General features: G+C 39.8%; 1 protein-coding gene across 8 annotated transcripts in view; it reads right to left on the minus strand.

Moving 5' to 3' along the window:
- Positions 1–17,297, minus strand: part of TJP1 (tight junction protein 1) — a 242,385-nt gene that overhangs the window by 95,763 nt on the left and 129,325 nt on the right. The window contains exon 1 of one of the 8 annotated variants that reach the window (XM_014788604.2): positions 10,787–11,293. The exons of the other annotated variants lie outside the window; for them this stretch is intronic. Within the exon in view, the coding sequence (XP_014644090.1) occupies positions 10,787–10,813 (27 nt within the window). The 5' untranslated portion in view covers positions 10,814–11,293. Of the gene's footprint in view, positions 1–10,786; positions 11,294–17,297 lie in introns of those variants that run through there. 8 annotated transcript variants of the gene reach the window in all.

Genomic DNA, 17,297 nt, shown 5'->3' on the forward strand with positions numbered 1-17,297 from the left:
GGAGGAATTGTTACAGTTAAAATGATAATATTTGGGATATATGCACAAAATACAACATTAAAATTAATTTCACCTGTTTATTTCTAACTTTTTTGTGTGGCTAATAAAAACTTTTAATTACCTATGTGGCTCACATGATATTTCTATTAGACAGAACTGTTGCTCTAGCTCTAATGTCCAATTTACAGGAAACACAGAGGGCAAAGAAACATTGTAACCACCACAGGGAAGCAAGCACCAAAATCCAGACTAAGAAATTCTACAGGACAAACAAGCCTGCTCCTCACCAGTAAAACTGCAAGCTGGGCAGGGAGAACAGAGACAGAGAGAGATGGGGAAACCTTATAGTCCTAAGAGATTTAGGAGACATGCGAAACAATCACAATGGGAGGACCATATTTGGACCTGATCTTTAAAAAACATATTAAAAAAGGAAAGTTGGTATTTAAGACAATTAGAAACTTTACATTGACTGAATGTTGGATTTTGGATTTAGAATTTATTTCTGAAGTGTGCTAATGGTAATATAGTTATTTTTTTTAAAAAAAAGGGTTCACGACTAAATATATAATCACAGGCTTAAATAAGTACAAAGGAAAGAAAAACAGTGCCAGGAGAGGAACTCAAACCGGAACCTGGCAGGAAGTTCAGTACCTGCTAGAAACTAAAAGGAGGACAGCATAGTTTGAGAACAGAGACCAAGGAGAAGAAAGAAGCAAGGCGAGGCTAGAAGGGGTAGGCAGGGGCCAAATAAGCCAGTAGGAGCTTACTGACCATGTCATGGATTTTGGTCTTTTACTTCTAAAGGTAATAAGAAGCCTAAGAGTCTTAGGATGAGTGTGTATGTTGGGGCACCGGGTGGGGGTGGGGGGGACGGACTAATCCAACTGGGATTTTGAAAAGACCATTTCAGAAAAACAGATTGTAAGGGGGAAGAAGGGATATGACAGTATTAGGAGGCTATTACAGCAATACAGAGAGATTATAATGTGTATATGTGTATATATGTGTTGGGGGGGTGAGGTGATGTAAATGGTAGAAAGTACAGATGGAACAAGTAAAAGGATATGAGGTGCTCAGGAGGTAAAAAACTGAAGAAAATTTGTTAATCAATCATTCACCATACTGGATGAATGTCCCAACTGAGCCAGGTGCCCTGGATTTGCAATAGTCTTTAATCTCTATTTCCTAATCCATCAGACTAAAGACTGCATCTCTTACTTAACACTATTATAATAAATTTTTCAAAAGTATCTCAGGAGCTCAAGGACCTTCTCTGAAACCACAGCACATCTTGCTGAGCTGGGACTCCTGACCTACAGGCCAACCTTTGTCTAAGATCAAATAAAAAAATATATACATACATACTTGCATGCATACATAAATTAAGTAAATGTTTATATAAGCACACACACACAAAAAAAAACCCATAATTCTTATATGCCTCTTCTCTGATATTGAGATGGGCTTCATTTAAAATATAGAGTTCACATAAAAGTTTACTGTGTGCTGGGCACTGTGCTGAGTGCCTAAACACTCTGAAATGGGTACTGTTATCATAACCTGTATTTTTACAGATGAGAAAACCGCTATTAAGTAGTAGACCCAAAATTCAGATTCCAGAGCCTAAACTCACATAGTAAAGTGATAAAGACTCAGGGTTATTCAATGAGAACCTTTTCAGTCCTTATATTACTTGACCTCTCTCTGTGCAGGATCTGGCCTGCCAACAGACAGGTCCCTCTCTTGAAACTCTCTTCCCTTACTGGCCTTTCTCTGTGCCACTACACTCAGACTACATTCAAATTAAGGACTTCTATTCATCAGAAGACCATTAAGAGAACCACAGGCTGGAAAATATACCTATAGTACATATAATCAACTGGCTTTTATCCAAAAAATATGAAGCAAATCAATAAGAAAAAAATAATCCCAAAGAAAAGTAGACAAAGACTTGAACAGGGCACAAACATGAAAAGTTATTCATCCTCACCTAGTCAAAGAAACGCAAATTAAAACTACAATGAGACTGTACTAAAGACCAACCAGAAAGGCTAAAATTAAAGTGTCTGATAATACCAAGTACTGGTAAAAATGCAGATCAACAGAAACCCTCATTCACTGATGATGAAGAGTGCAAACTAGTACAACCTCTTTTGGGAAGATACGATCTACTAAAGCTGAAGATACACTAAACAATCCAGCAGCAATTCCATCCCTAACTACATATCTTAGAGAAATATGTGCACATGTTCACCAAGAGACATGTACAAGTCTCTCATGGAAGCATTATTCTTAGTAGCCAAAATTAGGAAGTAACCAAAACGTCCATCAACAGTAGAATAAATAAACTGTAGTATATTCATACAATAGAATACCATACAGCAATGAAGATAAATGAATTCATATGCAACAATATACGAATCTTAAAAACATAAAGTCAGACTAGTGGTTGCTGGGTGGGGGGGAGGGTGTTGTTAGGAAGATCGTAACATAAGAATCTTATGGTCAGGACAGTGCCTACCTTAGCAAAGTAATTTTATTAGGAAAAGGCAAGGGGGGAAGCTTCTGAGGAGCTGGCAATATTCTATTCCTTGACCTGGATGGTGTTTACGTGGGTGTTCACTTTGTAATAATTCATGAATGTACATATGCTTTATGTATTTCTATATAGGTATTATATTTCACAATAAAAAGGTATAAAAACGAAATCAGCTGGCAACACTTAAGTCAAGGTAATTTCCAAAAATTCTGGATTTACAACCTGTTTTGAAAAACCGGAAGATCTGGCTTGCCTTCCTCCATGCCAATCAGCAATCAGCTAGAGCTGAGCAATAGCTACTTCCTTTACATCAGACTGTGCTCTCTGACTGCCACAGTCCCCTCTCTTCCGGCTTTCATGATTCATGCTACTTGTCTGGTCTAAGACTCACCTAACACCATTCCACACTTGTCTCCCTGACACTCCTTTAGAACACATGAACGTATAAGCAGTTCCATGTATGAAGTACAAAGCAGAGAACCAGGTGTGCGATTAGCTGGAGCAAGTAAATTTAACCTTAGATTCCTCACCTATAAAACACAGATAAGAGTAGTACCTACCAGAGTTAAGACTAAATGAGATAATGTACATAAAACACTTAGCTTAGCACTTGCCACAGAATCAACACTCAATATTAGGGGGCTATTATTTATTAACATACATTTATCATATTTACAACTAGCATGTACATCTACTTGCCACAGCCACCGTCTTCAGATTTTACAGGAAATACAGCATCAAAATATGGGTTGGTATATGTATATTTAATTAAATACTCCAACACTTATCACTTAAAAAAAAATCAATCAATGGATCTTCCAAAGTTCCTTTACATGACACCATTGGGAAAGATTTCCTACAATTATACTTTGAAAAGTAGACTTGTGTTTACTTGTTTTTGTCCAAAGCATGTATTTCTCCTGATTGTGGCTTTTCCTGGTCTGATCAGAGTCAAGTAAATGGATACCTACAAAAATATACTTTAAGATGATGGATTTTAAGACCTTAGTCATAAAATGCCCTCAAAATTAAAGCTGACTTTTCAAGGTAAACATCCATATGAACACCAAAAGCAGCTTAGTATCTTTCACACAGTTGATAGTGCTCCAATGAATAGCTAACATGCTTATCTAATTCTTGCCCCTCAGAGAGGTATACAATATTTTCCTCCAAAAAAACAGGCTAATTCAAACTATTTTTTCCTGAAGCCAATTTGGCAGTAAGCCCTCATACAATGGAGTACGATGAATTTCATCCATGAATACAATGAAAACTAATGAACTACAGTTACTCACAACATCGTTTATCTCACAAACACAATGTTGAGCACAAGAAGCCATACACAACAGAATCCACACTGGAAGAACCTGTTTGTGTAAAGTTCACAGGCAAAACTACAGTGTTTACAGAATGCATAATTAAGTGGTAAAATTATAAAGAAAAACTAGAAAATGAGTACCATAGAAGACAAAATAGTTGTCATCTTTGGGGAAAGGAGGCTATGATCCAGAAATGGCATGTTGGGGATTCTAGCACTTATCATCATGTACAGTAATTTATATGTTGCTTTCTGCCCACATCATTAAAATGCTCCATGCGTACAGAGACATGATTACTGCTCTATCTCCAGCACCTACAACAGTGCCTGGTACATACTAGGTTTGCAATAAATATCTGTTGAATGTAGAATACAGTTTCAAAAATCCAAATTGTTACATATTTCACAGCTTGTTAGACCTAAATATAACAGTAACAGCTAGCATATTGTCCATTTCCATGTCAGTATATTCAAGGAGCTATAAGTAAATTCTAATTAAACCTTTTTCTCTTATTGAGATACTTTTACAACACACATGCATGCAACACTTACACGGATGTATCTGGATTCATTAAAAAAAAAATTAACAAGGAGGGACCAGCCCCGTGGTTTAGCGGTTAAGTGCGCGGGCTCCGCTGCTGGCGGCCCGGATTCGGATCCCGGGCACGCACCGATGCACCTCTTCTCCGGCTATGCTGAGGCCGCATCCCACATACAGCAACTAGAAGGATGTGCAACTATGACATACAACTATCTACTGGGGCTTTGGGGAAGATAAAAAGAGAGGAGGATTGGCAATATACGTTAGTTCAGAGACGGTCTTCCTCAGCAAAAAGAGGAGGATTAGCAAGGATGTTAGCTCAGGGCTGATCTCCCTCACATACACAAAAAAAAATTAACAAGGAAAAATGCAAAAACGCATGTGTTACAGCAAGCCCAGGCTCTAGACGTGACTCCACCATTTTCCCCTACCAAAAGAAGCACACCAGAATGCCGTGTTATTATAAGATGACCATAAGTGTGCTCATATTTATTCTTTAAGAGTAAACAATACAAATTCTTTGGATCTTAAAAATGAATTACAGATTTCACAACTTATTATTACAGTATAGAGCAGATGGAAACTATAAGCTTCTAAAAGACAGGGATCCAAAACAAAATGTGCTCAATTAATGCTAGCTGAACTAACAAAAAGAATTAGTCATTACTGATATCCTCCTGAATTTTAGAATTATGTACTGAATTAAAAGAGCTAATTATAGAACTTAATTCAGTCATCAGAAACTATTGTACAAACCCCCAAGATTACTAGTGACAATTCCAAAAGAGTGAAAATTCCTAAGATAACCAAGAAAAAAAAATGAACTTTCACTCCTTGGGAATGTACACTATTTTAAAAAACAAAAACAAAAAATATTTCAGCAAATCAAAAAAAAATTTTTTAATAAAGCCAGGTATATGCTAATCTTATGTTCTTAACTACTATCCACGTAACGTAATATTTGCTCCTGTTTTCACCTCCCTTCTGGGCAGGATGAAGTAGAATGATTGAGGTCATTCATCAGTCATCTCACTTCCCAGCATTCTGCTAGCATGAAAGAGTTAGACTGTTCTAACATATAACAGAAATGTGCCTACAACACAAACTAATAAAAACTCATCTTTTGATCAATCCCAAAATGAAGGGCCATCTGAGATTCAGTATTTAAGACTATATGTATAACAGTCAGGGCTTTGTTATTAAATCTCAAATGGTATGTTTCATGGTACAAATTTTGGCAACGTTGGTTTTCTCATGTTCTAAAGCAGTGCTCTGTGGTATAGTCAATTATTCAGCGCCCATTATTTTCATCCATTTTTAGGACATAAAATGAAATTCCCTACCTATGTACTCACCACATACTTCTCATTATTAAGAATTTATCTCTTTAAGAAGGAATGGAAATAAAGCACCTGGCTAACCCATAAAGGAGCAACCTGAAGCCACTCTTCTCTGCAATAAATAAATTAAGAAGCACTCTAGGTCAGAGATAGCAAAAGGCCTATTTTTATCACTGGCTTATATGGAAATACTATTCTGAAACACTTAAGCCAATTTTAGATTAAATTTAAAACTCAGTAAACTATCCTAAGGTCTATCTCTTCCTACAAGATTAGAAGTTGTCCTTTTTTAAGATTGTCTTTCAAAACTCAGAGATGCAAAGCAAGTTCTAGTCAAATAGTTCAGAAACACTGTACCAGACATAAACAACTATCTTATAATCTTATATAACATTTGATCAAAAACTTCACTAATAAAATATAACTTTGCTCATTCCACTAACTTGTCTTCAGCCACTACAATGCTCAGTCAGTCCTTGACACTGAGTGTGTGTATAATGTGTGTACGCAAGCCGGGACTGAGCTGTGAAGGAGCAGGCACTACACACGAATTTATAGCTGGACTCATGGTCTTTCAGTAGACTGAACTTTATCATGACAGGGCTACATCAAGAAACAGGATTATATTTCCAAATTTTTCACCAAAATTATTATTTTTAAGTACATTTTCCCTAGCAGCATGGTGATCTGTCTTATTTATACTCAGTTTTATTCTTAGAACTGTACTGAGTTTACATTTGGTCTCTAAATAGAAAAAAGATTAAAGAGCAAGTAAAAGTCAGAGCCAGTACATTGTTTCCAGGATTGGAAAAAAAAAAAAAAAAAGTGAAACTACTGTAACCTTTTTCCTTCAAACCAAACAGGATATGGTACAATATACTAACATTATAGCCCTCAAAGCCACAGATTGGTTTCAATCTCATTATTTGGTAGTGTGGATGGCTAAGCTCTATCACTCAATGACGACAATCAATGGGCAGCATAAGTCTTTCTTAAACATAAAATAAAAGTTAACCTTGCAAGTTCCTATCAAGAAAACATCAGTATTTAAAAAAAGAAAAGAAAAAAAAGAGTCTTTCCTAACAGTGTAGTGCAATTTGCACCATTACACAACCTGGGAGAAAAAACACTGTATAATTTGAAGAGTAACTGTCTTATGGGGCTGTCCTAAAATGAACTTAAGAGTGATAAACATAGGACTATCAGCCAAGTACATACATAACAATTTTAACCATGAATGTCTGAAATGCCAAACACGCTAACATAAAAAATTAAAACCCTTTGACTTAAATATTATAAATATATTTTTAGTGAAAAGTAAGTATTGTACAAACTTAGCAGGTCCAGAAAAATATTACTACAGCAGAGTTCATTAAAAGTTGGCAGACACAATCAAGTGAATTCTCATAAAGCATACTGAGCTGTTAGTTTACCTTTGAAGCAATATGAAGCAAATATACAGTGATCAGTAAGTATTAAAATTAAAACTACATTATAATAGCCATTCAGGACACAATTTCTCCCTATAAAGACTAATTTTATAATTAGTTTTGTTCATTAATTTAGCTATTTTCTACAGTCCTTAACTTTCAAATGTTCAGCTATTAAGAAAAGTCCAGTGTGCCTTACTTGATATAATAAATCGATTCCTGAGAAGTGGTGCAAATAATTATCATACTAAACTATACTATAATTTTAGAGATAATCACCTGAAAAAAATACTGTTCCTGAGATATAATATAAACTTTTAAACAGCAAAATCTAATAAGTACAATTTTAAATTTTATTGCTATCTCCACAGTGAAACAGCTTGAAAATCTAGAAGCCACTGCACTTTCTTCACCACTTTCTGTGATTCAACCAACGGAAATGTTCCTAATAGTTATTCATATCATTTTCTTATATAATTAAATAATTCCTTGAAAGACACAGAACCACCCTCAAATTCCTGTTTTCAACTTTTAAATAATTTTATATCAGGTACACTAGTAATTCTGTTTGCAAATTCAGATGTATATCACACATATAAAAACCTTTTCCTTTATTACTTCTTAAACTAATATCATGCAGAGAGAAGCCCTTTCCAACTCAGGTATTTTTTTTTTAAAGTATCCTACACTTTTTTCTAGTATTTGGTGATTTATCTTATTTGCTCTTTTTCAAACATTTCATTTGGATTTTTTATTTTTGCCTATGGCCTAAGGCAGAAAACTAACATTTAAAAAAAAAAAAGGATAACCACCAGTCCCAGCACTATTTATCGAACAACCTATCCTTTCTCCAATAATCTGCAATGTTACTTTTATCATATACTGCTAATTTTCTATAAAGTAGGGATAACAGTAGTGCTCACTCAAAGGGTTACTCTAAGAAGTCAGTCAGTTAATTCACGTGAAGCACTTAGAACAATACCTGACACACATTAAATGCTGACGGTCATAATCACCAAAAGCTCATAAATACACAGATGTTTCTGAACTCTGTGGTTCCAGTGTCTACTCCTGAGCTAACAGACTGCTTTATATTACTTTGAATTTATAACACATTAGGCTTTCTGATAGAGTCTTCTTGTTCCACAAATTTGTGGCTATCAGTCATTTATTTTATCAGATAAACTTTCTCATCAATATGTCAAGTTTTCTACAATACCACACTGGGATTCTATCTCATTTAAACACCAACTCAAAGAAATCTGGTGTATTCCAGAATACTGACTCTCCGCATCCTGAAAGTATGTTTTCTCATTTCATTTATTCAGGTTTTATTTTATGTGCCTCTTTAAAATTCAGGTAATTTACCGACAATTGTTTTATTTATTCCTAGGTACAATCTTTTTGGAGAAAGATTTAGCGGTATATATCAGAATTTTAAATGCACATACCCGTTGAATTTGACACTATATAAGTGCACAGATATAAAAATATAAGGCTACTTATTATAATAGCAAAATCCTGGAAACAAATTAAATGTCTATCAATAAAGTAATGATGATTTGCAGCATATTCATGGGATGGAAAACTTTTCAACCATTACAAAGAATATAGAATCAAAAGTATTGGCTTAGGGCCGGCCCCGTGGCTTAGCGGTTAAGTGCACGCGCTCTGCTGCTGGCAGCCCGGGTTCGGATCCCGGGCGCGCACCACTTCTCCGGCGATGCTGGGGCCACGTCCCACATACAGCAACTGGAAGGATGTGCAGCTATGACATACGGCTGTCTGCTGGGGCTTTGAGGGGAAAAAAATAAATAAATAAAATCTTTAAAAAAAAAAAAGTATTGGCTTAGAGAAGAGTTCTACAAACTATCATGCTAAAAACAAAATAGCAAGCTGCAAAATTACGTTGTTTTTTTTTTTAACTAAGGGGTGGGGGAAACAAAAGTATCATATGTAAGGTAGTGGCTCTTAGCAAGCATTTTAATCACCTTAAAAAATTAAATGTGACTTAAGGAAACAGTTGGTTGAATATTATTTCATTTCACCTACTTTTTACAGCCTGCTTTGCTCTACGTAACATTTCGCGGTGGCCCCATAATACAGCATTTGGGGAAAAAAAGCTTTCAACTCACATTTTACTTATATTTAAGAATGCAAACGTCCCTACAATATAACATTTAACTAGTGATGTTTTTCAATATGCCATAAAATCTCAATACCATAATTCAGGAGGAAAAGTATTACTCCTTCTAAATCACGTTACTATGGTAATCTATTGAAAACTTACTCTCTCCATACTTGAAATAACCTTTTAAAGGTGTGCTGTCTTGGATATCAAGTGCAGAGATCACACTTTAGGAACAAAGTGACATTCTGTGTAATATGGAAACAAAGCCTTTCTTCCTAGGAAAGGTAGCCCCAGAAAAGGTAAATAATGTGACCTTATTTTAAAATCAAAGCAAGTTTTTGCCTTTTACTTTAAATCTTTAGATCAAGCTTTATCTTTAGATTGTTCTTCATCAGTGTAAGGTCAAAAAGGCCCACATGAAAGTTTCCTTAAAGAAAGAACACTGCATTCCTTAGAAAGAATCAATTCACTACTAAATGTAACAACTAACTTCACTTCAGGGCTATATTATACCTGCTCCCAGGTGCTATGAATAACATTTCAAACAAAAAAATAAACACGTAAAACCACTACCTGCCTAAGTACTTCGATACTATTTGTACACTGATTTTTAAAGGGGGAGATTTTTACTCTTCACATTTCTGTATCCCTGTAATTGTTTAAAAGAGCTGGTACTATTCTATGATGACAAAGGTTAAAATGTACAAAAGGAGAGGAGGATGTTAACTGATTTTCAGGAACTTCAGCCTTTTAACGTAATACACAAGTTGGTTTCAAAGCACATGGAAAAACTGATAGGAAAAAGTCTTACTTGTTTGCTGAAACCACAAGTCTTCGCTAATTATTTTTTAGAGTTCATCTTATTGTCTATTTGTAGGGGATTTTGTGTTACTTTTGAAAGTCTAATTCAAATTAAACTATTAAAAAGTGTTAAGGTATTAGTTTTTTCAACGTCACCTTAAATAAATAATACAGCTTGAAGAAAAATCCGACCTATTCCACACAGGCTGAGTGTTTTGCTGTCTCAATGTCTTATCGCTGGCGCGCGCATACCACGGAGAGTGACATCAGATCGAAACTACACGGTTTCGCCGGGGACCAACCACTCCTCCGAAGACAGCAGCCACCGGCCACAAACCCCGACTCCGGCTCGCCGCAGGCTCCCGCACAACCCCGCGCCGAGTTTCCCGGCGCGGGACCTGTTGCGCATCCCCGCCCACCCCGAGCCGGAGCCAGGCACCGACGCCGGCAGCGATGCACCTGCCCGGGACTGCGGCTCCGCGCGCCCCGCCGCCCCCTCCTCGGGCCCGCGCGGCCCCCGGCCGTCCCCGCCTGCCGGTCCCTGGCCCCCGCCTGCCCACCCACCGCCGCCGCCCCCGGAGCCCAGACAGCTGCCCGCGGGGAGGAGGGCGGGGCGAGGGCCCGACGCCGGAGGCCGGCCGCGCTCGCTTGGGATCGGCCCTGGCGGCCACGGAGCGGCTCACCTTGGCGGCCGCGGCTCTGGCGGACATCTTGTCTCTCTCCAGCGCCGCGCGAGGCTCCTCGGACCCGAAACTCCCCGACACCAGCCCGCCGGCTCCTCACGCCACAGCTCAGATAAACATCTCCCAGAGCTAGCGGGGCTGGGGGCGGAGGCGGACGGAGAGGCCCGGCCCACGGGGAGGGGACTCAACTCGGACAAAAGTCCGGGAAGCGCCCGCCCGCCTGCCCCGCCCGGGGCTTCTCCACTGGGCGCGCCTGGCCGGCGCCTCCCTCCGAGTGCAGCCACCCGCTTGGCCTCCTGAAGCTCTCGCAGCCCGGCCACGACGGCCCCGCCCGCTCGTCACGCGACAGCACCGGGGGCCTCCGGCCGTCCCCGCAGCCCGCCCGGTGGCTCCTCGGAAGCCGGTTTCCGTACGTAACTTCCCTGGAACCAGCCGCGAGGAAAGGACGCGCAGTCGGCGGGCTGAGCCGGCGCCGGCAACTGCGGGAGGCCACGCAAACCTGCCGGCCCGGCCGGGCCCACTGAGCATGCCTGGCTGGGCGGGGGCGGGGCCGAGGTGGGGGCGGGGCCGAGGTGGGGGCGGGGCCCAGGAGGGGCGGGGCCCAGGAGGGGCGGGGCCCAGGAGGGGCGGGGCCCAGGAGGGGCGGGGGCACGGCGGGGTGGGGCGAGCAGCCCGGATCCCGTTTTCCTCCAGGGGTCCGACCCCAGTCGCGGAAGGAAAAGCCCAGTTTCCGAAGCAACTTGAAGGCAAAGTTTCCGCTGGCGTGCGAGGCTTCCTGTTTGTTTTTATCAAAGGTCCGGCAGAAACCACCCCCCAGGAGAAGGCTCCTGTGTACCAAACCTTTTTGGACTTCTCACAGACTTGTCCACTTGCCCCTCAACAAGCCACGCTGGATTAGCCCCACGAGGAGGGCGGCTAGAAAGGCTGGCACAGCAAATACCTGACAGTCGTTTTCTGAACTTGGTAAATATCGATGCTCACAGCTGGACCACATGCCTGGGCCTTGCTGCCCCATTGAAGGCAGCATGCGTTTTTCTGTAAAGCACGTCCTGGCTTTCGTCTCTGGGGAGCGCCTAACTAAAACTGGTAATGAAGTCATGGGCATTCCCGGGCAAGAAGGCTGAGAAATACCCAGGAGACCTGTGGTATCTTGGCCCACCCACATTAGGCCTCAAGATATATCCAAAGTCTCTTTTGTCGCGCCCATCTAGACAGGGATCTCAAAAGTATACTTTTGGCATCAAATGCTGAAATTCTTAGTAGTGAGTGACAGAGTCAGGCTGCCTTGCATTTCTAAACCCAGCTCCTCCAGCTCACGCTGGGCAGGACAGGATGCAAAGACGTGCAGTCCACGGTCCAGTTTAATCAGCCACGACACAAACTTCCCAGAACGCTGAAGCCTTGCTAAACGCCAAGGAGCACGTAAAAAACCATTCCCAGCCTCATTATTCCACACTTTGTAAAATGCAAAGCTCTCCACAAATGTAAGGAATTCTTAGTAACATCAAATGATAAAAGTACCTGGTATAGTGCCACAAAAGAGACAAAAGAAATGGAAAAAAACATAAACATCAAGTTTTAAATGATGGTTTTCTCTTTAGAATTCAACTGTATGAAAAGGTCAAACAACCAACAAATATCCGTATATCATACATAAAGATCAATTAAGATTTCAGAGTAAAGTGCCATGTATTTTGCAACCTGAAGCTAACTGAACTTGAAAAAAGCACTCTGCAAATCAAACCCTTATTCTTTTCTTTCCTTTTTCCCCCCTGCATAGAAATGGTCGAAGTCACTTTTGTTTTCATGTCATGTTGTGTGTAACTTTTTTGTTTTTGGACAAAGTATTATTTATTCTTTTATAAATTGTAACTAAAATTTCCTTATGAGCAAACAGTTTTAAAAAAATTTGGGAGATTATTTTTCATTCTAAAAGGTGGTTTTGGAAGACCTTTCCCATTATCTGTATTACTCTTACCAGTTAATAAGCTGTGCAATCAGCATAACCTGCCTAGAACTAGGTATAGTGTCTTTAACAGCACCTAAACCTTGAGAGAATATCTACAAATGTGCTGAAAGCTTTCCTTTTTTCTCATTTGTCACTTTTCATCAAGTCTCCCAAATATAATTTAAATGTTAGATTACAATGATTTGTCAAAAATCTAATGTATTACAGTTTTAGCATATTTTACTTTTGCCATGGTTTAAAAAATAATGAAATCAAGCAAACAAATTTCACCTTGGGAATCCTCTCTATGCTTTGAAAATTACATTAATAAAAATATTTCAATGAATAATAGTATCCTTTTAAAATTTTTCAATGGTAATTAAAATATCTAAATTAAACTGTATAATGTATGTTTTATATATCTTCTTTTTTCCAAAGAAACAAGAGAAGGTTTTTGTCATTTGTAAAAATAAAGGTAAAACACCGTTGTCAAGAATTAAAAACACACCTCCATCCCTACAGTTTATTTTTGGGGAGATGCTTTGATAAGAAGTGGAAAGCATAAAGCATAATCTCAGATAGTTGCCCATTTAACAATGAAGAGTTTATCCACTGAACACCAAAAAAATGTTCAAATTATACCACAACTTTAATGCTTACATATGAATGTGATTATAACTCCTCTAGATCGATCAGAGGGGAAGAAATACAAGCAAATTTGAGATTCTCATTTAGAGTTACAGTAAAGTTTAAGGATCTCTTTCAGTTGCACAGATTATTTTATTTCTGATCATCTAATGCAAACTGAACAGGAAACTAAAAAACCACAACACTTACAAAGACAACTTCCTGTGGGATTTTTGGTGTCTGTGGCTTAGAATGAAAAAAACACTGTGTATGCAAAATCTTTATAAATCTTAGAACCATTTATTAAAACAGCCTTGGCCAAATGAACAATTATACCCACACCCATATTTTACATACGTATATTTATGTTTCCATTACAAAAAATATCCTTAGAAAAGCGTATTTATGTTATTTTTGGTATGAGCTGTGAGTTTATGGGTGAAATGCAAAGAGGAAGTATTATGGCACTGTGGTAGAACACGAGACAATCTTGATAATATCACAGAAGAGAATATATACACAAAATACTAGAATTAGGAGAACTTTATCAAAGCATTGTAACAACAACAAAAATAAGTAATCCTAATCTCACTCCTATGCCATATCTTTAAAAATTCTATAAACTGCTTCAGAGCTTTCCTCTGCCGATAAAGTCATATAATAACATTAAATAAGGAACAGCTTTTTAAGGCTCATAAAGTTTCTAGATTTCACAGACCGGTAAAATTTCAAAAAAACACTTCAGGGGTGCAATATAGGATGACCAACTTATTTTATTTTGAAAGGAAAGACATTTAAAAACAAACATTATTGATTGTACATTTAAAGATGGTCAGGGGGCCGGCCCCGTGGCTTAGCAGTTAAGTGCACACGCTCTGCTTCTGGCAGCCCGGGTTCGGATCCCAGGTGTGCACCGATGCACCGCTTGTCCGGCCATGCTAAGGCGGTGTCCCACATACAGCAACTAGAAGGACGCACAACTATGACATACAACTATCTACTGGGGCTTTGGGGAAAAAAAGGGAAAAAAAAAAAAGGAGGAGGATTGGCAATAGATGTTAGCTCAGGGCTGATCTTCTCAGTAAAAAGAGGGGCATTGGCATGGATGATTGCTCAGGGCTGATCTTCCTCACAAAAAATAAATAAATAAATAAAGATGGTCAAAATGGTAAATTTTATATTATGTACATTTACCACAATAAAAAAATACCAAAAGAATGTTACTATCACCAATATTTCATTTTTTTAAAAGGACATATCAACACTAAAAACAAGTCATTTTTTATTCAGTTCAGAATAAGAACAGTCCTTCCTAAGAAAAGTTCCTTCTAAGAGAAGAGTGGGGGCATCCTTCCTCTGACTGAGGCAATGTGGAGCTTTCTCTTTTTAGGGTCCTGAATTTTATACAACCAGGCAGACTGGAAGCTCCATAATTCCATGGAACTCATGCCTCTACCCAGAGGGGCAGGGCAAGCCTCTGACTCATCTCTGCTCAGTTTGCCTCCCCTTGTTCACAGCTCCTGTTTCCCATTTTCTACACTCTCCTAATGATCCCTCAAAGACTCCCTCCCCAGCCCAAGGAAATAATTCATAGAGAAAACAGAAATTAAGTAAAGAGAACTCTCCTTCCTTGCAGCCAAACACTAACATACCTACTCTGAGCATCTGCTTTTCTTCTCTCTTTCCTTCCCCTTAGGCTGTGAATCCCATCTGGGGAGCTGGCCTACCAGCTGTGTTCTGTCTCACCATCATCTTCACCCTCTCAGCTAAAGGATTCTACCTCTCAGAATTCAAGATTCCTCTACTATCTCCCATCTTAAAAACAGGGGGGAAAAAAAGAAAAAAGTCCCAACAGCCCTTGATTCTACCCAGGCTGCCTTTAAAGGTGTTCAACCAATGCAGCTGTACAAAACTTGGTGCTCAGAAGGGCCCTGCACTTGGGATTTAATGCTCTGCAGTGCTGTCTTGAATCTTAACGATTTTCGCTTTGGATCTGTGTTTTGTAAGTGAAGGTTGATAGGACAATGGAGACATTGGGGAATTGGGGCCTTATCTCACACGTGGTCCTGTCTCCTGTGGCCTCCCTGGAAGGGGTCCTGGGCTGCCTGTTCCTACAACTCCTGAAGCCCCTGCCTGGCTCTCCTCCCTGCTCCACCTCCCTCTGTCCCTGACAGGGACCTAGGTGAGGTTTGGGGTCAGACCTGCATACCCACAGCATCCTAGGCAGGGCAAGAGCCCCAGGCAGGCAGCACCACTTCCTGTCTGGTGGGCAGCCAGCTGGAGGCCACATCTTCGTGGGGGTGAGTCTCTTGCCCAGCCCCCATTCAGGTACCAAGCCCTGGCTGCATGGAGGTTTAAGGATTCTTGGTGGTTGCCATCTGCTGTGGGTTGGAGCAGCAAGCCCATAGCTCGACTTCCCCAAACCTTGTCCCCAGCTGGGGTGTTTAGGTCAGACGACTTGTGAGAAGAGGATCCTGGGAGGCCAGCAGGCAAGTGGGACACCCATGGTTCTGTGGTGGTCTGTACTGGCTCTGATTGACCCCAGGACCAGTGGTGCTCCCCCCACCGGTTCCTGCCTGGGAATGGGGTCCTCTCTCCTCCCAACCTTTCTGAGCCTGGCTGTGCTTGTCTCTTTTGGCCAGCTGAGGCCCAAACTCCAGGGACAAGTCACAACATACGAATTGTGTAATTTAAGTATTTCTCATATGAGTTAAATGTTCTGATCTTTGCATTTAAAACTAGCATTGCACGATGCAAAGGTAAGTGGTAAAACCGTATGTACAAAATTTAATGGCGCTTTTTGAACAAAGGGTCCCACATTTTCATTTTGCACTGGATCCCACAAATTATAATAGGCAGCTCTGAGTCCACCTCTCCCTCTAGATAGTGTTCTATCAGTTCATGACAAGCGTCCTAAGAGTTCTCTAGGACTCACCTCTAGGTCTCTCTGTTGTCAGTGCATGCCCAGGTCTTTAGGTATTCTTTCTTTCTCCCCTTAGTTTCACAACTAATACAGGAATATATTCTTTTCGTAAAAGACTCAACTAATAGATTTGTGTGTGTGTGTGTGTGTGAGGAAGATCAGCCCTGAGCTGACATCCATGCTAATGCTCTTCTTTTTGCTGAGGAAGACAGGCCCTGGGCTAACATCTGTGCTCATCTTCCTCCATTTTATACGGGATGCCGCCACAGCATGGCTTGACAAGCGGTGCCTCAGTGCGTGCCCGGGATCCAAACCCCGGCCACCAGCAGTGGGGCGTGCACACTTAACTGCTACGCCACGGGGCCGGCCCCCCTCAACTAATAGATATTTTTTAGAAGTCCAACTGGACGACATCCCTCCATTCCCATTCCTATTACACAAGAATCTTAGTATTTAAACTTAACTAGAGAGTGTATTTCCAGATCACTTTCTGTGTATTTATTTACACATATACATGGAAAAAAAGAGAGAGAGAGAGAAAAAGAAATGTGTAGATATATATAGGAATATGGTTTTGTTTTTTTTAAACAAATTGTAGACTATATTTACTATTTTATGATTTTTTCACTTAATATTTTTGTCTTAAAGATTATGTCAAACAATGAAAATCTACCTCATCATTTTAAAATGGTTGTCTAGTATTCCATAATACGGATGAACAGCAGTTTATCTAAGATGATTTTGATATTATAATTTTGCAATGAAAATCCTTATTTATGCCTTTTTGTGCACATGTGCAAGTATTTCTCTAGGAAAGCTATCAACACGGAATTTTTTGTGTTAAGTATATGCTTATTTATAATAAATTTTTTTAACTGATACTGTCAACTTGTCCTCCAAGAATACTGGATCAACTTATCCTGTTTCCCCCACGCATATGAACACTTGATAATATTAATATTTTACATTTTTGCCCATCTGGTAGACATCTACTTGCCTGTTTATTTCATTTA

The sequence above is a fragment of the Ceratotherium simum genome, chromosome 3 (genome assembly GCF_057802395.1).
Source record: "Ceratotherium simum simum isolate JZ-2026a chromosome 3, ASM5780239v1, whole genome shotgun sequence".
Lineage (NCBI taxonomy): Eukaryota > Metazoa > Chordata > Mammalia > Perissodactyla > Rhinocerotidae > Ceratotherium > Ceratotherium simum.